The 23,320-nt window shown below is 51.7% G+C and overlaps 8 protein-coding genes across 8 annotated transcripts; 5 read left to right on the forward strand and 3 right to left on the reverse strand.

Moving 5' to 3' along the window:
- Nucleotides 1-95: 95 nt before the first annotated feature.
- EDD37DRAFT_649050 (RTA1 domain-containing protein) lies at nucleotides 96-1,411 on the forward strand (the record flags this gene model as incomplete). The annotated part of the gene is made up of 4 exons (XM_062818098.1): nucleotides 96-437; nucleotides 509-644; nucleotides 705-1,072; nucleotides 1,121-1,411. The coding sequence occupies 4 exons, from the start codon at nucleotides 96-98 to the stop codon at nucleotides 1,409-1,411; spliced, it is 1,137 nt and encodes a 378-aa protein (XP_062670593.1).
- Nucleotides 1,412-2,311: 900 nt separating this feature from the next.
- On the reverse strand, nucleotides 2,312-4,251 carry EDD37DRAFT_356024 (uncharacterized protein). Its single transcript, XM_062811829.1, has one exon. It carries the CDS (start codon nucleotides 4,151-4,153, stop codon nucleotides 2,369-2,371), a length of 1,785 nt encoding a protein of 594 aa, XP_062670594.1. The 5' UTR covers nucleotides 4,154-4,251; the 3' UTR covers nucleotides 2,312-2,368.
- Nucleotides 4,252-5,771: 1,520 nt separating this feature from the next.
- Nucleotides 5,772-8,272, reverse strand: EDD37DRAFT_356045 (serine palmitoyltransferase). Its single transcript, XM_062811830.1, has one exon. The coding sequence runs from the start codon at nucleotides 8,010-8,012 to the stop codon at nucleotides 5,955-5,957; it is 2,058 nt and encodes a 685-aa protein (XP_062670595.1). The 5' UTR covers nucleotides 8,013-8,272; the 3' UTR covers nucleotides 5,772-5,954.
- A 1,326-nt stretch (nucleotides 8,273-9,598) lies between these two features.
- EDD37DRAFT_563880 (acetoacetate-CoA ligase) lies at nucleotides 9,599-11,764 on the forward strand (the record flags this gene model as incomplete). Its single annotated transcript, XM_062813981.1, has 2 exons — nucleotides 9,599-9,853; nucleotides 9,911-11,764. The coding sequence occupies 2 exons, from the start codon at nucleotides 9,599-9,601 to the stop codon at nucleotides 11,762-11,764; spliced, it is 2,109 nt and encodes a 702-aa protein (XP_062670596.1).
- An 845-nt stretch (nucleotides 11,765-12,609) lies between these two features.
- Nucleotides 12,610-13,995, forward strand: EDD37DRAFT_356081 (nucleotide-diphospho-sugar transferase). The gene has a single exon (XM_062811831.1). The coding sequence runs from the start codon at nucleotides 12,707-12,709 to the stop codon at nucleotides 13,805-13,807; it is 1,101 nt and encodes a 366-aa protein (XP_062670597.1). The 5' UTR covers nucleotides 12,610-12,706; the 3' UTR covers nucleotides 13,808-13,995.
- Nucleotides 13,996-15,438: 1,443 nt separating this feature from the next.
- Nucleotides 15,439-17,686, forward strand: EDD37DRAFT_627786 (uncharacterized protein). Its single transcript, XM_062816394.1, has one exon. It carries the CDS (start codon nucleotides 15,788-15,790, stop codon nucleotides 17,528-17,530), a length of 1,743 nt encoding a protein of 580 aa, XP_062670598.1. The 5' UTR covers nucleotides 15,439-15,787; the 3' UTR covers nucleotides 17,531-17,686.
- A 1,500-nt stretch (nucleotides 17,687-19,186) lies between these two features.
- Nucleotides 19,187-21,046, forward strand: EDD37DRAFT_627789 (uncharacterized protein). The gene has a single exon (XM_062816395.1). The coding sequence runs from the start codon at nucleotides 19,281-19,283 to the stop codon at nucleotides 20,655-20,657; it is 1,377 nt and encodes a 458-aa protein (XP_062670599.1). The 5' UTR covers nucleotides 19,187-19,280; the 3' UTR covers nucleotides 20,658-21,046.
- A 426-nt stretch (nucleotides 21,047-21,472) lies between these two features.
- On the reverse strand, nucleotides 21,473-23,317 carry EDD37DRAFT_563807 (MIT family metal ion transporter; the record flags this gene model as incomplete). Its single annotated transcript, XM_062813978.1, has 1 exon — nucleotides 21,473-23,317. One exon carries the CDS (start codon nucleotides 23,315-23,317, stop codon nucleotides 21,473-21,475), a length of 1,845 nt encoding a protein of 614 aa, XP_062670600.1.
- Nucleotides 23,318-23,320: the final 3 nt, after the last annotated feature.

The following is a 23,320-nucleotide window of genomic DNA, read 5'->3' on the forward strand; positions in this document are numbered from 1 at the left end:
CCTCCATCCTTCCAAGCATGTTACTCAATACCTTGTTATTATGTGCCTACGGCCTGGGCCTGGCCACCGCAACACTCACTTCAACGTTCTCAACGATGACTCGTCCAACGGTCGAGCCACTCGACCTTCGAATTCGATCAGCAGCGATGACCACAACAACCGCCAGTACTGGAGTTGAGTACTATACTTCCACCAAAGTCATCACCCTCAAAGCCGGTACCACAAACAGCCACACTACAGTGGCACCACAAACAATACAAATTGCCCTTCCCACTTGCATCCAAACCATTACGCCCGACAAGAACGGCCATGTCCCTGCTGGAACTTGTAACGCCCTTTGGGACTACTATCCCAGTTTTGGCGCGGCTCTGGTCTTCTCTGCTTTGTTCGGCCTTTTGGTCATAGCCCATATCTGGCAGGCAGCAGCATACAAAAAGGTTAGAACCACTTTAGCAGTGGCATCTCCATGCATTCTTGGTCTCCGTTTCGAGACTGACATCTCTAACAGAAATTTTGCTGGGTCATCACCATGGCTGCCATCTGGGAGACCGTCGCATTCACCTTTCGGACTTTGAGCACGCGCCATCAGCAAAACACCACTTTCTATCTCATTTTCCAGATCTTTATCCTTCTGGCGCCTTTATGTACGTTCCCATATCTCTGAACTTCGCCGTCAACTCGCTAATGCCGCTTGATAATAACAGGGGTCAATGCCTTCGACTACATGGTTCTAGGCCGTATGATCCACTTCTTCATACCATCACACAGCCTCTTCTCCATACCAGCATCGACCCTCGCAGTTGGCTTCGTCTCGCTCGATTTCGTTTCATTCATCATCCAACTCATCGGAGGCAGCTGGGCGGGTCCAACAGCTCCCGCGGCGAAACAGTTGCAAGGCATTCACATCTACATGGGCGGCATTGGTCTCCAGCAATTTTTCATTCTCATATTCGTCGGATTCGGCGTCAAGTTCCAACGGGAAATGCTAGAGCTCGAAAGACGAGGAGTGCCTGCAAAGAAAAAGTGGAGGGGCCTGTTATACACGCTGTACACAACCCTGGGCTTGATCACGGTACGCACACGTCCTTTCGTTACACGCTTGTCACTAACAGTTATCCAGGTGCGGATCATTTTCCGTCTCGTCCAATTCTCTGCCGGAGACACAGCTTCCAATCCGCTGGTATCCTCCGAAGCTTTGTTTTATATCCTCGAGGCTGTTCCGATGGTGTTTGCTGTGCTGTGTTTCAACATCAAGCACCCTGGATCAGTCCTGGTGGGCCCAGACTCTGAATTGCCCGGGTTCTTCGCCACCGTCATGAGTGCGTGGCGTAGAAGGAAGGGAATGGAACCGCTCAAAGATGATGGGGAGCTCGATGACCTTGTCAGGTCTCGAGAGAACAGCAGATCGTAGACATGGTCGCACTAGACATGGAGAATTGGTTGAACTGTGTTGCGTTACCGAAACACTCAGGTGGAATGATTGCCAGCAGTACTGCGCACACACGATGGGCGAGAGTAAGATACGGCGCCGAGGAGGCAGAGCCACGGGCTGCAACCCTTCATATGGCACTCTGGCTTCATTAGTCTGAATATGAACACTAAACAGTGGTAACTGGACTTGGGATGGTGATGCTAGGATGTAGATACCATATTGTATATGTCATAACTTAAACTGAGTGAAATTGCACGTGTACGAAGAAATATATTCAGATGCCAGCCCCTGAACCATGAGCCACGTAACACTTATTTCCGTCCAGCGCTGACCTCACAATAGTCTTGCATCTTTATCTCGTACATTCCTCCAAAATCAACTCGAGGGTACATTGAGAACAGGTGACATTATGATAATTATAGTAGTACTTTCTCACCACCACAGTCCCGGAAAGGTTTAGTCCAACTTTTACCGCCATAAGAATTACCAGTTTGGGCTTGGTGCAAAGCTCCGGTGGAGTACCAAAGTACTCCCTCGGAGCTAGGATATGCACTTCTCCTTCAAGGGCAATAGGAGCAAGCATATGGGTATGTGTAAAACATGCGTATATATATTCTGCCAAATAAGAAATTACAACCAGGGGTATCTCTGAAGCGACTGACTGAAAGGGGACAACATCAAGCGATGCACGATGAAGCCAATATGCAAAACATCGTCAAAAACATTTGTGCTCATAAGCAATGGTTTCGCACTTCTCAGCAACGCTCCGGTCCTTCTTTTCCTCTCCTTTTGCCCTGCATTGAACAGATTCAATGCGGGTAGCTTTTGTGGTCAAATCGAGTCCCTTCAACCACGATCTGGTGCAAACTCGCACAAATATTGTACCCTCCTGCTCCAGCAATTCAACCTCAGAGTCAACACAGGTCTACCACCAAATCACTCTTCATAGATGAATCGCACCGGTCGTCCAGTTCTTTCATCAATGAAAACCCGGTCTGACTGCTCCCACCTATCATCATAGTACGCAGCGGCCTGTTCCCTCTCCTCGCGCGCCCTGTCCCTAAGCCAGTCCTCTCTGATACGTTCGTTCTGATAGCCTTCAATCCTGGACGACCGTCGTTGAACCGGATCGCGGAAATACACATCCTGCTCCTCGTCCGGGAAAACGGCCATGGGTGGCACTGTGTCCCGTAGGAGATACCGTGGCTGATCACTGAAGCGACGAGCCCGCACGAGGTCCTGACCGCCATGATAGTCGATCGGCAATGTCGTCTGGCGGATCACAGCAGGAGGTCGACGCTCGTATCGAGCATCCGGTCGTTGCTCGCGGTACGTGTACTCACGTCCTGGTGTTCGAGCCGGTGTAATGTACCTCTCCTCACCATGATACGGATTGTCGGCGTACGAGGCACTTCTCGTCGGTCCACGATGATGCTGTTTATAATACACCCTCTCAGGTTCGGGGCGGCCGTGATGCAAGCTGCCACGTCGCGGACCACCGCCAGAGGTAAATGAAGTATTGGAACTTTCTGCATCGTCGCGTCCAAAATGACTAGAGTCACTGGTTTGTGAGGAAGCACTGCTGCCGTGCAGATATTCCTGTGTATGTCGGTTTGGGAAGTGCACTGATTCCCTGCGCAAGTGTGAAGTCGCCCGGGAGTGGCCGCGGTTCCCGGCAGGCGGACGCGATCGCGAATGAGACCTTCGACCTTCAACTTGAGGGTGACCACGAGGTCGCGGAGACTTGCCCCTTTTTCGTCCATGCCTGTCGTCGATCGCCCCGAATAGAGCTCCAGAAGCATGAAAGTCGGCCCCATCATCCACAACTACAACGCCATCGCCGTCCTCGTGGTGACCTTTGTCCCGGGACTTGCTGCGGTTTTCACTTTTGTCGCGCTTTTTTTCTTTCTCGGGCTTTGCTCCAAGCGGCTTTTCTCGGGCAATGTGAGGTGGGAGTGAACCATTTTCGAAGTTGACTGGACCCAAATCGTCCATTGGTCGTCCATCGAGCCCGAAGAGTGGCCGATTAGCGACGGGATCCTCGAGCTTGTCCAGCACCGAATCCTTCCGGGGACGCGCATACACGTCGTCGGCGTATATCTTCTCCTTGACTCTTCCTTCTCTGACATTCACGACGTCTTCACCGAAAGATGTCGGCCGATTTTGCCGTCGTCCTCTAATCCGAGCCAGTATGACGTCCATCTCCGGCACTTCGAATCTTCCATTGGGTTTGTCGATCCTCTTTGTCTTGACGTAGACAGGCTCCCACACGCTGCCTCCAGTCTCGCGAAGATTGGCCCTATGTACAAGATCTTCAATCTGGTCCCTTCGCATCCTATTCATCTGTGTCATTTGCTCGAGGATAGGCCGGTCACCGCCTCTGCCTTTGCGAGCTCTTTTCTCAATCTCAGAGACGGGTGCCCAGATCCTCGATGGCATAGCAGTACCCCAGTCTTCGCCCGCCTTCTCCACGCGATAATAAATGTAGTTTTGAGCCTCAGGGAGATCATTGACCGGCCTGATACGTTCAGCACGTGGCCGAGCTCCCTGCACATCGTCATGGAATGACATTGCCGAGAAGCGCTGTTGAACGTTGGGCCTCCGCTCTTCATGATGCACAGGCGACCCAGGTATCTCGTCGAAAGGGTCGTCGAGGACTTCCACACCACCTCTAGGGTTCACGGGGCGGAAATCGTGCGCTGGGGGAGGTGGTGGCTCCATTGTAACAGGAAGTGAATGGAAAGCAGGACAAGGCAGGCACGAGGTGTTTCTCGTAGGTCCGCAAAGGAATGAAAACAAGTAAGTAAAGTGGCCTCGTCGCTCTGGTGGAGGCGCAGGAGACGCAGACTGATCAAAGTTAAGGACTAAAAGTGGGACAAGGAAGATAGAGAAGTAATGTCTAGTCGTAGGTTAGCGAGATGAAGATAGAAAAGACTATCAGAATGATGGGATTGAGCAGCAGGCCAGTTGCCCGCATGCACCCGCTTCATGTGGGCGTGAGAGTTTGGATATCTCGACCGGTCAGAGCTTCGCGAACCACTCAAGGCAACAAAGGCGCTACCAGATGCGGTTTGACTCTGATCGCTGTCAGGCGTTTTGATGGGGACATCTGCCGCCTGCATTCTGCGGGGCATCAAGAACGAATTGAGCGGAGCGAGGCAAAACGACAGGTAACGGACCGGGTCCTCCACCAAAGGGCGGTGAGGTTGACGTGGCAGGATTCGGTCGCTCTGGGCCATGCATGCAGTAGTGAGTAGAGTTGAACAAATGAACACCCGCCTTGGCTAGGGTTATCACATTGACCTTGGATCATGATGCGCCCGGCCATAGAACGGTCGATATGAATAGGCGTGTTGCACTGTGTAGGAGACAGGGATCTTCGGCTCTGTCTTGACAATGAGCAAAGTTCTGGATTGACGTCGCGAGAGAAAGAGTGAGTAATTCATAAGATGCAGTTGAATCGTTTCTTATCCCACGTGATGCTATGTGCACGTGACGCGTCTCTCTCTCCAAGCTTGTAAGCAGCATCTGCAATATATCTTCGCCCTCAGCTCTTAGAAACTGAATGAACTGGCACAATCTTTGTCGCCCATACGTTTCTAAGACGTGCTCATCGACCTGATAACAGAGCAGTCAAAATCGGCAATGTTCAGCCACGCCTCGTCAGCCTAGTACATGCACTCACTCCAAGTAAACCGGTAAAGCAAGCATATTCTAGCTTCAATTGACTCTATTTGCCGCGGGGCTTCCATTTCCTGTTACTCGTACCATCTTGTTGCAAACCGAGAATGGTGATTTTCGGCTTTGCACGGATATCAACGAGCAAATCAATCCAAGTGTCATGACATACATGGGAAGAAGGAACCTATCACAGTTGTGCCGGACTAACCGACGAAGCTAGCCAACATGTCCAAGGTGTGCCATTTCATTTGCCTGCATGGTGTTCGGTTCTGGACAAATTGAAAAGCGCATATGTTCTGCAGTATACAGCAGTGGCCGTAGGGAATTGTATCGTTACGGCATCGACGAGGGGAAGAATACTACCACCTTACCTAGCCTCTGTGTGTGTAAATGCTGCAAAGAGGACCCTGCAGAAGAGAGCAGGTCAGCAGACCACTCCGTCTCACTTTCACGCTCTCGATTCGAACCAGGCTGAACATTGGCCACTTAAATGGCAAGCCCTGAAGACCAAGGCAAACACGTTGAGTAAAGGTAATAGTAGATATTTGTCTTACAGTGTGCAAACAACTCCAATGCGAGTCGCCACTGGAGAAACGCCCCGGCCCTTTTCTCTTGACAGGGTATCTGTACCCTTCACCTCGTAACAGGACAGGCCCTTGACCGGCGCAATCCGTAGAAAAACAATATGTACAATCAGCCTTGCGCCTCGGCTCTGATGAACAGTAACATAGAATGACAATCACAACACCTTGCAATGGTGGTGATTCAAGAACGGCGTCGCACAATAAAAGCGCACGCATAATCAGATCGTACTGCTCAGTACCTTCAATCATTTCGGAACTTATCGCAGTGGTAATTTCACATCCTGAACGCCACGCTTGATGACCTCGTCCAAGGTCCATCGTGGTGCATGCACCATCGACTTAGCAACCTTGTCATGCTTTTCCAATCGCTTGCGACTGTGTTCCACCTCCCAGGAAGCGCCATCGGTCAGCGGAGGAGCACCGCCAGCGATGCCGCTTGCAAACTTGAGCTGGAGGACGTTACCAATCTCATCGCATGCTGCCAAGAGGCGATCGAGATCGTCCTTGTTATGCGCCGAGGAGACGCAAAACCGTGCTCGTGACGATATCAAAGGGGTAGCCGGGTAGCCGACGACAACGACCGAGATCTTGCGCTTGAGCATTTCGTGGGAGAAGGCAGGCATCTTTGCAGGGTTGTAGAGCAACACTGGAATGATGGGCGAATCGTCATTACCATAGACGATGAACCCCAACCGTTTGAGACCCAGTCGAAGATAGCGCGAGTTGAAGGCGATTCTCTGAAGACGCTCTTCACCCTGACCAGGGCTGATGTCACCATTGATGAGCTTGAGGGCTGCGATGATTTGTGCCAGAACCACAGGTAGAGGGGTCTCGCCGTAAGTCACACCCGCAGTCGAAACTCGCAGTTTGTCAATGGCAACCTTGTCTCCGGCCACATAGCCTCCATTGGCGCCAAAAGACTTGGTAAGAGTGCCCATGAGAATGTCCACCTCTGCCGGGTCGATTGCAAAATAGTCACACACACCTCGTCCACGAGGACCCAATGCACCAACCGAGTGAGCCTCATCGACAAACAAGTTGAATTTGTACCTCCTCTTGAGCCTGATAATGCCTGGAAGATTGCACATGGTACCTTCCATAGAATACAAGCCTTCAACAACCACCAGAATCTTTTTCCATGGTCGGTGCGTGCGGGGTTGACCTTGGGAGATGGCTTCACGAAGCTTAACTTCCAAATCCTGCATATCGTTGTGCTTGAAGGAGGTGATCATTGCGCCAGACAACCTTGAACCGAAGCGAATCGAGGCATGATTCAACTCGTCAGATATAATCAAATCTCCTTTACCAACGAGGGCTGGAAAGATGGAGGCATTCGTTCCGAATCCCATAGAGAACACCATCGCGGATTCCTTGCCCACGAAACTGGCAATGAGCTCCTCGCATTCGACGGCCAATTCTGAAGTGCCAACATCGGCCCTGGAACTAGATGTTGAAAGTCCGTACTTTTTGATCGTCTCCTCGGCCGAATCTGCGCAGGGACCTTCGGACTGAGCGAATCCAAGGTAGTTGTAGGAGCTCATGTTTAGTGTCTCGGTTGTGGTTCCTGTCATGGAGAAATGGTAGTTTCCATCATCTGATGTGCGGTCCAGGAGAGTAATGTAACGACCGGGAACGCCGGTGGTTGGCCGATTGAAGCAATCATTGATGCGCATCTTTAATCGGCGGACGTAAAAGTTATCAAAATCACTGTTGAGCGCAGCATAGCCGTTCCGCGCTTTCAAGTGCCGGTAGTTGTCTTCCTTGAGCTTCATGCCGAAGAAGTCCCTGACGTGACCGAATATTATGAGAATGAGGTAGGAAATGTAGGTTGTCAAGAGATAGTAATAGGGCGGTTCGTCCATGACAGGTTCAGGGAATTCGCCACCTTGGTGTCGACTTGTATATCTGTGCGACTGAGAGTTTAAAGGTCCAAATTCAGCGTGTTGCCGGGCAAGCTTTCTCGTTTCGGCCACGGAAGGCGGCTGAAACAGCGTTGTCGGTGGTTCGTCCATGTTGACTGCGTCTGCACGGGCGGTGGATAAGGAAATTGTAGGTAATGACAGTGATGGTGTGCTGATGGGTATTGTTCCTGCAGCGAGGAATGCCTGCTCTTGAGCTTTGCTAGCCGCTAACAGCGCAGCTGCCGCAGTTTGTGCTTCTTTGGATTTGGGTGAGGTCGAGAAAAATTGCGCGATTTTGCTTGCTTTCTGGGACGTCTTGTTGACGAAGGTACCGCCCTTTTCGGATGGTGAAAAGGACGGCCAGGGGGTCGGAGGCGAACTGCTGAGGAGGGAGGTCGACAAACGACGAGGCATGGCCAAAGGACGGTATAGAAGCTTTTTCTGAGAAATCTGACAGTCGTCTCAGTGCGAAAACAACGTCGACGCACGCTCGGAGCGCAGCTGCCTGGAGGTTGCTCGAGTGTTGAGCTGATCCAGTGCCGCAGAGGCCGCGGACGCGAGTGTGGCGGTGTAGTCGCAAGAGTTTTTCTCGCGATAAATTACTCGTGGACGATAAGGTCGGTGGCGCGCTCAAGGAGCAATCGGGTCTTCGAGTCGATTTGGAGGATGTCGTAGGTATGTAGACCATGTGGCAACAGGGACAAAAAGACACAAAGCGCTCTCAGAAGGATTGGAGGAATTTTGCGAGATAGAAGTACGACGAGTATGACAAGTGGACGAGAGAGAAGAAATGGACCGGTTTGGCCGGGATGACAGAACGAGTTCCGCTCTGATCCGTCGAGCTGTGGTTGGATTGGATCAGAAAGAGCCGTGTCCCTTGCAGGAGGAGCCGCCCGCTCCAGCCGCAGCGCGCAGGTCTTTCTTGGGGAACGGTTTACCGCAACGGCACGCAGAGATGTGCCAGAAGAAAAGGAATAATAACGTCGAGGAAAACAATACAGATGTGAGAGTGTTCAGATAAGGAAGAAGAGTGAAGTGATTGCACACGACACGAAAAGGACGCGAAGAGCAGCTGCTGGGTTTGCTCTTTTTTGGTGCTGACAGTGGATTGGTTTGGAGGGAGATCGATGGAAATTAGCACTGAGGAGGCTCGCCCTTGTCGCTTTCTTTGCCCGCGAGCTTTGTGAAATTGCTTTGGGCGGCGGGCGCGTTTCAAGCGAAGGGGCCCTTTGAAGTTTGGGGCGGATTTGGGTTCGCCTAGGGACAAAAAGAATAGGGGGACCGGCAAAGGTACCATAGTACCATCATAGATGGCTGGGGGCTAACACTTCCTTCTTCAGCGATTGGTCTTAGGCATGCCCACTTGGAGCCACTTGCAGAGTCTGTTAAACGTTATATTATTTAAGCCCTTGGCAATCGAAATCGTCACTTTGTGATCGTTTTTCCACTTATCCGGCGATGAATAAGAAGAAATCCTCCGATCGCTGACATCAACACCTGAAATCAATGATGGTCAAGTTAGCAATCACGTTACCTAGGTAATAATGCACGTCGTACAGCAGGATAGCCACACAGCGCCAATCCATACAAATGAGAGATGGTCGAAGCCCAGCATCGAATCTCGGATCTCGAAGGCGTTGATTTTGATGCATTTTGGAACGCGTGCCTCGCTCGTGAGCCGATTGGACGAGCTGTGATGAGAAAGGTTGAGAGTCAGAGTACCTGGACTCAATTGACAGACTAACCGACTTATATACTTGCATGCTTCCTCCTGATCCTTCCCTGCTTCAACAATCTGGAACCTCCACTGCATCTTCAACTGCGCGTCGGTCTCGGAACCGACACCAAGTAGCCATGTCCCTTGCCGGAGGCGAGAGTCCGAGGCTCACATCCGTAAATAGCCTTCCGGTCCCACCAAAAAGATCTGGAGGAACCATGTCATATCAATGCTTCGTGCGCTCCCCAAACACTCGTTGTTTTCTCTGTTCAACCGCAACACTATGGCTCAACACGGTACCAATGGGATAACTCAAAATGGCATCAGCAAGGCTGAAACCGAGCCCATCGAATTATGGCGACATCCTCGCCCGGAGGCGACCGAATTTCATGCTTTCCAGCAGCATGTCGCGAAAAAGCACAACCTCTCAGTAGGTACATACAGTGACCTATGGCAATGGAGCGTGGATCATCCCAGCACTTTCTGGGAGGAGATATGGCATTATACTGGAATCAAGGCACACAAACAATACGAATCAGTGCGTTGAAACCACAACCAGACTTGCGGACGTTCCACTGACTCTCTCCATAACCAGATCCTTGACGAGTCTCTCCCCATGTTTCCAAAGCCCACCTTCTTTCCTGGTTGCGAACTGAACTTTGCCGAAAACCTGTTGTTCCCCTCTTCGAATCCACCTCCAGACTCTGCAGCCATCATCGCAGCCAGTGAAAACACTCGGGAGGAAATGACCTGGTCAGAGTTGCGTGAGCGGGTGCGGTTATGCGCTGCAGCGATGGAGACACATGGTGTGAAGCAAGGGGAAAGAGTAGTGGGATACCTCGGAAATCATGCCAATGCAGTGGTGGCCATGCTTGCAGCGACCTCTTTAGGTGCGATATGGTCAGGAGTCAGCCCTGACACTGGTGTCCATGCGGTCCTCGACCGGCTGCGTCAAGTCGAGCCCGTCCTGATCTTCGCCGACAATGGTGTAACATATAATGGCAGGACACACGAGACTCATAGCAAAGTGGCTCATGTCATTGCCGATTTGCCATCAATACGGAACGTTGTCATTTTCGAAACACTACCCGACCACCACTTTGACCTGGCGTCGCTCGAACGGCATCCTAACACGACGGTCGAGACTTATTCCTCTTTCCTTTCCAAAGGAGATGCCTCAAGGCCTCTACAGTTCACCTACCTCCATCCCGACCACCCAGTTTACATCCTGTACTCCTCCGGTACTACTGGCGTTCCCAAACCAATCGTACACGCCGCTCTGGGCACCCTTCTACAGCACAAAAAAGAACATCTTATACAGTCTGATATCAAGCCTGGTGACAGGCTACTCTACTTCACCACAGTCACATGGATGATGTGGCACTGGTTAGTGTCTGGTCTTGCCAGTGGAGCGACGATTGTGGTATACGATGGCTCTCCATTCCAGCCGCACAAGGAAATGAGCATGCCTTTGCTGATTGACGAGTTGAAAATCAACCACTTCGGGACTTCTGCCAAGTACCTGTCTGTTCTCGAACAAGCCAACGTCGTTCCCCGGAAAGCGAGTCCGCACGGAGCGACGCTCGAATCACTCAAATCGATCTTCTCCACTGGATCACCTTTGGCGCCGAGCACCTACGTGTACGTCTACGAAAAGTTGTCACCGCCTGCACCACATCCTGGCGTTCTTTTGGGCTCCATTACAGGAGGTACAGACATTATCTCGTTGTTTGGCACACCTTGTCCGGTACTCCCAGTGTATGTCGGGGAGATACAATGCCGAGGCTTGGGCATGGCAGTGAGGGCCTTTTCACCGGATGGAAAGGACGTCACGTCCACGGGAGAGCCAGGAGAGCTTGTTTGCACAGTGCCATTCCCGTGTCAACCGTGCATGTTTTGGCCAGCTGGTCCCAAAGGTGAAGCCCGGTACAAGTCTTCGTATTTCGAAGTTTTCAAGGACCAAAAGACGGGATATCCCATCTGGACCCACGGAGACTTTGTCCGCATCAGCCCGTCGACGGGCGGGATCTGGATGCTTGGGCGCTCGGACGGTGTGCTGAACCCAATGGGTGTCCGATTTGGGTCTAGCGAGATCTACAACATTGTTCTCAAGCATTTTGGAGCAGAAGTCGAAGATGCCTTGTGCATAGGACGCAAGCGCGAGCAGGATGTGGATGAAGTGGTGGTTCTGTTCCTCAAAATGTCAAATGGCCACAAGTTCTCAAGCGAGCTTGTCCATAGGATCCAGGCGGTGGTCAAGAAAGAATTGAGCGCACGACACGTGCCCAAGATTATAGATGAGTGTCCTGAAATCCCGGTCACTACGAACGGGAAGAAGGTGGAAGGCGCTGTCAAGCAGATCCTGAGTGGTATGAACATCAAGACCAGCGCGAGCGTGGCCAACAGCGAATGTTTGGATTGGTTTAGGGAATGGGCGGAATCAAACTAGTGGCTTTGAACATACGATAAAATAATACCCGCCGTCGCTACGCATGATGACCTACCTAGGTACTGCACAGTACTGCTCCCAATGCAAAAGTCAGGCCCTCTGAAGTGATGGAACATTCCAGACCCGGGTTAGGTTTCCATAAAGAGTAGGAGTGTGGGACAAGAGGCTTTGCTCATCCTCGTAGTAACCGGAGGGATGTAAAGCATAGACTCTTAGAGCTTCGTGATCTGCTATATTGCAAACCTTCGGATGTTCTATTGCTTTTGCCATGAACTGACTTTACATGTCCCGTCCGTAAAGCACCATCGATTACGCATCATTGGGCAGAGTGCTATGTTAACTTTCCTCACATCTGATAACTTCTCTGTCTTTAAGATCCTACTGGCCCAACTGGGCACGTGCTAGGCTCGTGCTGGGCCATCAGGGAAGATATCGAAAGATCCGATAAGCGAAATTGACCTCAAGAAGCTCTAAAGGACATCTGCCAGACGCGAACACTCGTTTCAGGCCTAAAGTCAATATTGTCAGACAACTATGAGGTGGCATTCTACACTATGGAATAGCCGGTATGACACCAAATCTCGTCAGATCAAAAATGCCAAAAGCGGAATTCAGCTGTCAAAATGGTCTTGACAGGCCCACACTCGACACTGCACGGCCCCTGAATCTCCTGACAATGGTACCTTCCAGCCCAGGACCACGAGTCACAACAAGCCTGGACCGCCCACCCAGCAGTGTCATAAAATAAGGAGACCATGGCGGAGCGAGCATGGGTGCCATGTCAACTACGAACGACTTGCAAACACGGCTTCTTTCCTGCCATTGCCATCGTCACTTTCCTGTCTTCCTAGAGATTCCGTCCAGTAACTCGACATACGGATAATAGTACCCTGAGAACGACAGGCTTGGAAGTGGGAAGTGAAGGTCAATGCCTCATACGCCATGCAGAGGTTTTCCAAGGTAGCTCTGTCGACGCTGTTGGTGACGGTATGTCTGCTCTTCCTTGCCGTGCTTGAAGTTCGACCTCCAAGCGAGTCATTCCGACCATCACAACATATCTCGGCGTTGGGCAGCGTCCTCAAGAACGCCGGCAAAGGACACTCATATGGACACCCTCACGGAAGGCCCAAGACCAGCAGTGGCGGGCTGTCGACAACCACATCAACATCACCCAAGAGCTATGCGTATGCGACATTTTTCTCGAGTCCGCTAAACGACACACGCAAGGACGACAAGTACTTCACCGCTGCCCGGGTGCTTACATATCAACTTTTACACCACCCCGACACCAAGACGACAAATGATTACCCGCTATTGATCCTGACGCCGCACCACGTCGACACCGACAAGACGGACGTGCTGGAACGTGAAGGAGCGACTGTCATTCGCATCGACGTCCTCAACGCGGACAAAGATTGGGTGCACCCTGCGCGCGAGAGCTGGTCCGAACAATTCACCAAGCTACGACTCTTCACCATGACGGAGTATGAGCGAATATTGTTTATTGATCTCGACATGCTGCTTACCCGAACCATGGACCCGATCTTTGACGAAAATGTGGTCCAGAAGGTCTCGTACACCAGATCCAAGGATACCAAGGACGACGAAGCGCCGCTGCCGGAAGATTACGTCTTTGTCGGCGTGTCAGATGCGGGAGGTCCGCACGACAACAAGCCTGACCCAGGCGACTATGTCAACGGCGGGTTCTGGCTGATGCGACCTGACCAGGTGCTGTATGATCATTATCTCAGTGTGATGAACACGCCTGGCCGATTTGATGATAGCGTCATGGAGCAGGGCTTGTTGAACTATGCACACCGCTCGAATGGGCCGATGCCGTATCGTCGGTTTCCCGTCGGCAAATGGAATATCAACTGGCCTAGTTATGGGGATGTTGAGCGCGGTGCGGCTTCGGTGCACGATAAGTTTTGGGATCCTGATAATGCGGACTGGATTGATCGGAAGCTCGTAGAGATGTGGTGGCGGATGCAAGGAGAGATGGAAGGTTTTTGGTTAAAGGCGCAGCAGGATGGGACGTATTGATTTCTGGATTTCTCAACGGGTGTTGGGGATCTGATGACTTGAGGATGGGATGTCAAAATTGCACTTGGGATTTGAGGGACTTAGAATGCGAGCTTTCCCGCGTCGATCGAGGATGGGGAGTGGCCGCATGTATGGGCGATTGGGCGTTTCACTGTAGAGATTTTGGGAGAGGATGAGGGAGACGACGTCGGTTATGATACCAGTAGATCGTTGATACCCATAGAACGTGAAAGACATATTTTGAAGATGCTGCCGGCAAAGCAGAGGAAGAGAATAATAAACTGTTCTCACAGATCGTTGTTCTCGCGTCTTCCAATGACCACGCTGCCCACGCTGCGAATTGAATCTTGCTGTCTATGGGTACTCATGATGCTGAATGGCTACACTGCGCCGAGAGTCTGGTTTACGCCGTCATCCAAGCCAGTCGCTCCACAGGTGTTCGATTCTCAGTCTGCCCTCACAAGAACACGGATTATTTGACCAAAAAGAAAGAGCAAGAACTCGCCCTTGGAACTCTGGTACACGTCTTCAGCCAAGCCCATTCTGCTCCAGTGTGCTCATTCCCCGATCTGCCCGTACAATATTTGAACAAAAACAAAGAGCAAAAACTCGCCCTTGGGACCGAGTTCGCTCTGACTCGGCTGCCCCAAGGGTGAGAAACCCATCATTGGCAGCTTAGCTGCCTCAGGATTTTTTGTCTAACATATCTTTGGATCAAGGCTATCCCGTTGGGGGGTTGCCGGTTTAACTGAAGCGTTAGCTAGCAGTGTGCCGACCCTGCCCCTTGACCTCGGCCACACTCGAGTGGGAGCGAAACCACTTGTCATATGTGCGGCCAGGTCACGGGAATAGCGAGATCCGCCGATTGTTAGGAGTATCTTGGGCTCAAAAGGATAAATACCTGATTTGTTTTGCTGGAGAATGGGATGGGCGAACGAGAATTTCTGGTTGGCTGGTTTGCTCGTTGCCTGCTGGTACCGCTCGGCGTCGGCGACGTTTTGATCCGACCGACGCGCTGGTATTCTCGGAGGGACAGATGCTCTTTCTGAGGATCTTGGGCTTGGCCAACCTCGATTGCGCTTTGTCTTCCTTTCCACTCTTCTATTGGTGTCCATGTCGCGGTATCTGGTGGCCGGAAACAGCGTCGGCGAGAGGCAAGCAAGCGGTGAGGTTGTGAGCTCCTTCGTCCATCGCAACCACCAGAAACGTGGAGCCCCGGTCCAGTGTGTTTTGAAAGTTCTTTCGGGCCATACATTGGAGCACACTTACCTCAGCATTGCAGACAGGGTCGTCAAGGGCAGGTCCTGCAGCTAGCAACGTCGGAACCTGCTAGAGTGCTATTATGCTCGTGGCACATTATTTTGGTATGCCTCCGAGTGCACCTGGGCAGTGAAGCGAGTCTCTGCATGTTTTGCCACTCTGTTTGCTGGCATCTGGACGGGGCTGCCGCGAAGTATGGCGACATAAACAACGCTGAAATTTGAATGAAGTCAGAAGAAGAATACTCATGTTTCAGTTGACAGCTCCTCAGGCCTGGGCGCATGTCATTCATGGGTGTTGCAGGCGCGATGCCTTGCCTGTTCTGTAAAGTACGCAGCAACAATTCTCCATCTACTTCTCTTTGTGGCCTTCGTGACTACTTCACTATGGTACGACGAGAGAATCCTCTGCGTGATAGCAGATGTTGTGTGCGCTACAGGAAAACAGCAGACTGCGACATGCCCGCGACCTCTACAGAATGGTGCTATGATTTGCCGGAAATTCCGTGGACGACGAGGCTGATGCTTCTTAGGGGTTCCCTCTTGCGATAGGAGAAGCCCGCATACAGAATCCACAACAAATAGCTAGGTGCTTTATATGAGCCGACGGAAACTATCACGTATGGTCCAGAATCGCCACGCGAAGTGACTCGTTCTCGAACGTCGAAACCGCACCCAACAAATTCTTCACTAACGACTGGCTCGTCAGCATGCTAGAAACATGGAGATTCAAGCCCGCAGCCTGGTCGGTGGGACCGCCTCCGGAGAACTTCTCGTGTCAGATACTAGCTTAAGCTTCTGGGGTGGGATCAACTCTGAGATTGGAGTAATAGTCGACCAACATCATCCTCTTAGGGGTGAGTGCATTACAGGTCGAATCTTTGCTATACCGTCCGGTCGCGGATCGTGTACCGGAAGTGGCGTTTTACTCGAACTCCTGTTACGCAAGCAAGCGCCAGCTGCTTTGATATTTCAGCATGCCGAACAGATACTCACACTAGGTGTTATGGTCGCCAGGGCGCTGTTTGACCAGTCCATTCCTGTGCTGGTCCTATCCGCAGACGCGTTCTCTTCACTTCGGAGTGGATCAACTGCAGTCATCATAGATTCGGCGTTGACCATCGGACATGCTGTCCCGCCAGCTTCACCTTCTCCATCGTTGACGAAGATGCCTCGAAGAACTGTCCAACTCACTACTAAGGACAAACGCATGCTTGAAGGAGCGTACGGGCCGGCAGCGAAGCTGGCGTTGACCATTTTGGTCGACGTGGCCGAGATGCAAGCCGCCGAGACGTTTCTGGATGTCACTCAAGCACACATTGATGCTTGCATCTACATCGGACCCGCAAGTCTGGAATTCGCGGAGAGATTTCTATCGTTAGGCGCCAAATTTATGGTCCCCACGACACTGAACTCAATATCTATCGACCAACGGCGTTGGCAAGAGATAGGTATGGATCCTGCGATCGCTCAGGAAGCTCACAAGCTCGCCGAGGCGTACATGGCCATGGGCGCCAGTATGAGCTTCACTTGTGCGCCATATCTCCTGGACACTGCACCCAAAAGCGGCGAACATATTGGCTGGGCTGAGTCCAATGCAGTGGTGTTTGCCAACAGCGTTCTTGGAGCACGTACACAGAAGTACCCAGACTTCCTCGACGTTGCCATTGCACTTACGGGGCGTGCACCAGCTGCTGGATGCCACTTACAGGAACAACGTCTGCCAAAACTGAGGATCAACGTGCGGCAGTCTCTTGGAGCAGATGATGCGTTCTACCCGTTACTGGGCTATCATGTTGGTAAGTTGGCCGGGCCTGACATTCCTCTCATAATCGGCATCGAGCACGCAAGTCCAACGATATCAGACCTGAAGGCATTCGGAGCAGCATTTGCTACAACAGCATCAGCACCAATGTTCCACGTACAAGGCGTAACTCCTGAAGCAGTCAATACCAGGATGGCCAACACGGACTTACCGAGTTTTGAGGTCACGAATGGTGACCTGATTGAATGTTGGCGTCAGCTAAACACCGCTACTGAACCTTCGGTCGGGCTCATCTCCCTAGGGAACCCTCATTTCTCGCTGGACGAGTTTGCGAAGCTTGCTGCTCTCTTGACGGGTCGGAAGAAACATGGCGGCGTTGAGGTCGTGGTGACCACGAGCCGCGCCGTTGCGGACGATGCTTCTAAGGCTGGATACATCGGTGACCTTCAGTATTTTGGGGGAAGCGTAATCACTGACACTTGTTGGTGCATGCTGGGAGAGCCCGTGATACCCTTAAATGCGAAGAACATCATGACCAACTCCGCAAAATATGCTCATTATGCACCAGGTATGATACAACGAAAGGTGCACTTTGGCAGTTTGTCGAGATGTATCGAGGCTGCTTGTAGCGGGGTGGTCACGCGAGCACCTCCTGTCTGGCTTAGAACACGAGATTTAGAGCTGGAGTACACAACTTAATACACCGAGGGGAATACTAGGCTGGTGATGGTGATGGTGATGATGGGTGATGATGTGTCAACTGGGATATCTAAAATGTCAATTCGATCTGGAATTCATGCACAGACATGACTGTGCCCCAGGAGGACGGTTTGCGTCATCTGGGGTTGCGAGGACGTGACCCATTGACGTAGGTCTCTACTGGCTGACATTTGAGGTCGTTTGAAGTTATCAGCTGGATGCAAAGTCCTAGTCTGTTGTTCTTGTTGGCGTCAAACCCCCAAGGCTTCACCGTGCACCACTGTGTCATCCAGGGCGTGACACGAGGCTACAAATCAAGGCCCTGCCGTTGATTGAGGTGTGGCGCGCTGATGACCGGTTGATGCACGACCAAGCCTTGCAAGCTTTTTGAAACTGCGGAGGCTAAGCTCGGCTGGAAGCTTGTTTTCTAGGGGCCAATATGCAGGGGTCTTCGGGGGCGGTGACCACTCAGATATTGACGTTTAACACCATCGGTCTGCACCTGCACGAATGTGAAGTACTGCCCACGTCATTGCCCGTGAAAACAGATCCAAGCGATAGGTCATTATTGTGCAAGGGACAATTTCCTGGAAGATAAGGGCATTCCATGGCCATGCTCTGACATCGTTGGTGGGGTTGCTCTTGCCCTTTGCTCTCGCTCGTGTCACTTCTCAGTGTATAAGAAGGCTCTCTCCTCTCATTTCCACTTAGTCCTCCATCAAATCGACCACTTCACATAACACGGTACAATCCCAAATCACAATCCCAACCAATCAACCGACCTACCAGCCAATATGGACAACTTCATCAAAGAAGGCGAGCAGATGGTCGAAAGCCAAGATAGCACAGCCGGCAGCACCATCGACAAAGAAGCAAGCAGTCTCCAAGATACCCAAGGTGCCACAAGCACATCGTCATCAGGAGGCTTTATGAGCAACGTCGAGCAAAACGCAGGTGACGCCTATGTCAATCAAGGTATGCATTGATTCTCATCTCGATGAGAGGAACATGAGCTGACGAGCATTGTAGCTGTCAACTCGGAATTGAGCAAGGAAGGTGTCCCAACAGCTATGGATGGTGCCATCGATGGCGTGGTCGACACCGAGGCCAACAAGTTCGAGAAGGATTTCTAGGTTGATATGGGACTTATTCCTATCCAGACGTGCACAGTGGACAGCACAAGAAAGAGCTGCGGCGAATACAAGTCGAGTGTCTGAACGGTGCACATGAATTATGAAGCATACCTAGCACAAGCCTTTAGTCAATCACAATTGAGGTCGGAGTGATCACTCGACATTCTTCAACTTTTGTTCTAGATCTCCGCAATGCTGTTTATGTCGACTGGAAGCAATATCCCAGCTTGTATACGTCCCCTCGATCAATCCCCGCACGTGACGTGGGGAACAGGTTGAGACCGAGGGAAGGATGAAACAAACGGCGACATCGCTGAAATTTGCCATGGTCGGCATCGATGAACGCTCACCTTAAGCAGCCGTTATAGATAGACACCGATATAATAGTGAAGATACACAAGGAGGCAGGCTTGGTATGAAATAGGCTGAGGCGGCAAATCTTCTAGCGGCTGGCGGGTGAAACTGCGGCGGATGCGTTTGGTCATCCATCATACTCGTATCGTATCGGATCTTTGTTCTTCTCCAACACCACTTCAATCGCCCGGCTTTGTTCAATCACCACTATGGTTTGCCACGCCAGCATGTAAAATGTAGTTGTCGATATTTTCTTGTTCACCATGAGCTCTTCACCGGTCGACGCAAGGTCTTTTTTCCATCATCCTGAACCCGAGCAGACATCTCCGCGCCCTCATCAATCTCGGCCTTCTCAAAGCTCGCCACACAGACCCGCGCAACCTCCACGTCTTCCTTCTTCACCGAGACTCTTCCGTGACTTTTTCACTAACATGTCCGATACTGCCTCTCGAAGACAAGCAACACTTCCTCTCGCAAACTACCAAGAGACCGTCCAAGACGTCAACCAAGCTCTTCGACGGGCGACCCGGGCAATACAAGGAGCGCAGGACGCTCTGCACCGACAAGCCAGAAGAAACAGACCAGACAGCGAGGCTGTTGACTTGACCAACACTAGCCCGCCAGAAAACTCATCAGAGTCTCGTTTTATGTCCCGTACCACACATCCTCACGACGCCTCATCAAGTGCGGGTGCAAGACTTAGAAGATTAAACACCACCCTCGACGAACCCGTCTACGGCTCACATTCACATTCACATTCACACTCGCACTCACACTCACATTCCGCTGCTCTTCTCGACGCCAACGATCCCCTCGCCCTGTTGAGGCTATTTCCCGTCCAAAACCCTCATATACCTCGACTCCCTCATCTCCAAGCCGATCATAACAGGATACAAGCCATCGTTGATCAAGAGGCGATCAACCGCCAGAGAGAAAATCATTCAAATTGGGAACGAACACAGGCCCGAAACCGTGAACGAGTCCTCAGTACACCCCAAGATCCCTCTCCCGAAATGTCTCCTCCAGCCTTCTCGTCTTCGTCACGGAGCACGCGGCAAGATGCAAGTTCACCAGTCGAAGATCCTACGATAGAGTCCGTAGATCTGACCGGTGTCGACGACAACGCCACGCTTTCTTCAGCCCTCGCCAAACAACGTCAAGATGCAATTTTCGCTCAGAACCCGGGCACAGAAGCCGGTCGAACGGCCTTGACCGCCTACAAATGTCCGGTATGCATGGACACACCTACGGACGCCACAACCACGATATGTGGCCATGTCTTCTGCCATCGCTGCATCTCAGACACGCTGAACTGGTCAATTGAACAACGGCGCGAGGACGCTCCCCCGAACCGCAAAGTTAAAGGCGTTTGCCCGGTTTGCCGGAAACAGCTGGATACCAAGGATAGTCCCGGGACCACTAGGAGTCTGGTACCGCTCGAGCTGAAGTTGATGGTGCGGAAGAGGAAGAGAGACGACAAGGGCAAGCAGAAACTCGTCAAAGCCGAAACATTGAGCGATGATGATGACGACGAGGACGAAGTCAAGGCTTATGGGAAGGGAAATATCCGCGCTGGAAAGGCCAGGAAGCGAGAATCGACAGAGGATGCATTGTGGGGAGCTTTCATGGCTGACAATTGATTGTTGCTATGGACTTTTCGGTGGCCAGGGGTTGGCACCAGCTCTTCCTTTTTTCATCTTCCTAATGATACCCACGAAGTACTGCATCTGCGCAGAATGGACCGGCGGACATACATAGTCGTTAATGAGCGATACAACGTTGACAAACAGATCTTTTTCAATAACAAAGTACGACTGCATTCCTCTCAACATGGGGGCCACCTTGAATTGCAAGTCTTACTTCGTGAGATAAAGCGTTTGCATGTAGTAGGCCGAATGTGCGACGGAACGAAATTGGGGAGCCAATCTCGAGCAAAAATGGCACATCAGACAGGGAGTACATCGACGATGTAAGTTCATGGTCCAGCAGTTCCGCGACAGTGGGTGCCTTGAATCTAGACTAGTAGGACTGTACGATAGAGCTGATGGCCTTCCCGCCGTCAAAGACTAACGCTATATCGTTGTTCGCGAAGGAGTCCGGGACGACAAGAGGACTGGTATCTATTTGAGCCTGAAGAGCAACAGTGGTCACAGTGCCTTCACAGGAACATGACATCTGTATGATCTCGACGAGCGACTAGGACTTGAACGTGCCCACGGATGGTATATATTTGATATAGACAAGCCTCTGGTCATAAGACTCTTGGTAGCTGAAAGGCTGCTGGTATCGCCCAAGTTGCCGCCTCCTTTTGTGTTCTCAATGTACATCGCTGCCGAATCCGTACATTGCACAAGTGGTAACTGTTGTCCGCAAATAAGCATCCCGAACGCGAAGACAACGCTATCAAGCTTGAAAGCAACCCAGTATTTGTTGCAGATACAATAGGCACGAGGCATCAAGAGCCCTTCAACCTCCTCCTCCTCCCACGCGCAATGAGCGCCTTTTGCGCCCACCGCACAACCTTGCGAGTCATGACATCGCGCATGAGAATCAAGAACACGACAAGACTGACCGGGGCTGAAATGATCCAAAAGAAAGCATCGCTGTGAAGTTGCACGCCGTCGAAGTTGTGGAAGTTCATACCAAAGTACCCCGTCAGAAAGGTCAGGGGCAAGAAAAAGCACGTCACGACCGTGAGTTGTTTCATGCTCTCGTTCTGGTAGGCCGAGACGGTGTTGAAGATCAGGTCAACCAAGTTGTCAGCGCTGCGGCGCATTTGGTCGTACCCATCCTGGATGAGCAGCGCGTGGTCCTCGACGTCACCGAGATATGTGACTGAGAGGGGCGATATCTGCACGCCCGAAGAAATGAAATGGGATTGTTTGCGAGAATAAGGCGGTTTTTGGTTGTTCATGGGGTCGCCGTTGGCGATCGGTGCTGGGCTGGTCGGAGGCATGGCTACAGCGTCGGATTTGTGGTCCTTCAGCGCACCGATGAGTTGGACAATAGGTGCTATAGCGTTACGCAGGATGGAGATCTCCGAGGTCAGAATGTACAGCGTGTTGCCCTCGTGGATGTCTGGGTCGGTTAAGACGTCAAGTTCCAAGTCGCCTATAACGTCTTGGTACGCGGTGGTGACCGGGATCGCCAGATCGATTATTGCATCGAGGATCGATTGCGCCAGCATAGATGCGTCGGCGGATTGGCGCAGAATGGTGCCTGGTGTTTGGAGACGGCGGATGAGAGGTGTTTGGACGTCGTGCGCCGAGTACTCGAAGAAGGAGATCACGGTGTTGTCGGCGCAGAGGAAGATCGAGACTTGTTCCATGGACACGCCGATACCGCGGGATCGAAGGACGGAGTGTCGTTCCATATATTCGATACGGTCTATGTTCGGGCCGCAGTGATAGCGTTGCATTGATCGAGTTTGTCTAGGTGCCCATGGCGTCTCGCCTTTGCTTGGTTTCCTGAAACTGGACGTGGGAGTGAGGTTTAGGTTGTCGGGCTGTGTTGCGTTGGTGTTTTTCTTAGGCTTGAAAATGTCATCCCACAGTGCCCAGAAGGCGCCCTTCTTCTTGCGCAGCCTGTTTCTTCTTTGGCGTTCGGTCAGAATGTCCGCACCGTATCCGGCGTCTTCATTCCTCATGAAATCAGGCAGAAAGGATTTCTCGTCGTCTGAGCTTTCGTCGTCGTCATCCTCATCGTCCGCAAGATTGATGAGCTTTTGGAGAGGTAGAACCATGTAAGTATGGTCACTATACCAATCCACTTTCGTCCTATTCCTGGTGTTGATCAAATCCTCGATGGCAAGGGGGTGAAGGCGCTTGTTGTTGCCCAAAAGTCGGATCACATCCCATGAAAGGCCATTAACGTTGATCCACCTCACGTCGGCCGGTTGCTGAGGCTTCTGCAAGAATTCTTCGAGGTTGTCGTTGTCCAGGTCTGTCGTGGTAATATCATCGTTGCTGAAGTCCACCACCGTGATCTCACATCTTTGCTTGAGATTTTCGTAATGTACCGAAGTCAAATGTCCTTCTTGTCCAGTTGGTGCAGGGTCGCTTGTGTCAATTCCGGGCTCGAGTCCCGGCGCCCATCCCGTTGTTCTGCCCATATCGGTCCCGCCGTATATGACAGTATTAGACCCTTGTCTATTTCTTCTTCGCATCGTCTTGACAGAGACCTTGGATCCAGCAGTATCGGTGTGCTGCAAGGGAGCAGTGGGCGAGGTTGCGGTCCGACTGCGCTGCAGGTTCTCTAGACTCTCTTCGAACCTGACATGACCGTCCGACTGAGACTCCATGTC

Source organism: Exophiala viscosa (assembly GCF_022695815.1).
Source record: "Exophiala viscosa unplaced genomic scaffold EDD37scaffold_4, whole genome shotgun sequence".
Classification (NCBI taxonomy): Eukaryota; Fungi; Ascomycota; class Eurotiomycetes; order Chaetothyriales; family Herpotrichiellaceae; genus Exophiala; species Exophiala viscosa.

Excerpts from the sequence above, each read along its gene's own strand:
- EDD37DRAFT_356081 (XM_062811831.1), top strand. The coding sequence starts at position 12,707 with ATGCAGAGGTTTTCCAAGGTAGCTCTGTCGACGCTGTTGGTGACGGTA.
- EDD37DRAFT_356045 (XM_062811830.1), bottom strand. The coding sequence starts at position 8,012 with ATGCCTCGTCGTTTGTCGACCTCCCTCCTCAGCAGTTCGCCTCCGACC.
- EDD37DRAFT_627789 (XM_062816395.1), top strand. The coding sequence starts at position 19,281 with ATGAGCTCTTCACCGGTCGACGCAAGGTCTTTTTTCCATCATCCTGAA.
- EDD37DRAFT_356024 (XM_062811829.1), bottom strand. The coding sequence starts at position 4,153 with ATGGAGCCACCACCTCCCCCAGCGCACGATTTCCGCCCCGTGAACCCT.
- EDD37DRAFT_627786 (XM_062816394.1), top strand. The coding sequence starts at position 15,788 with ATGGAGATTCAAGCCCGCAGCCTGGTCGGTGGGACCGCCTCCGGAGAA.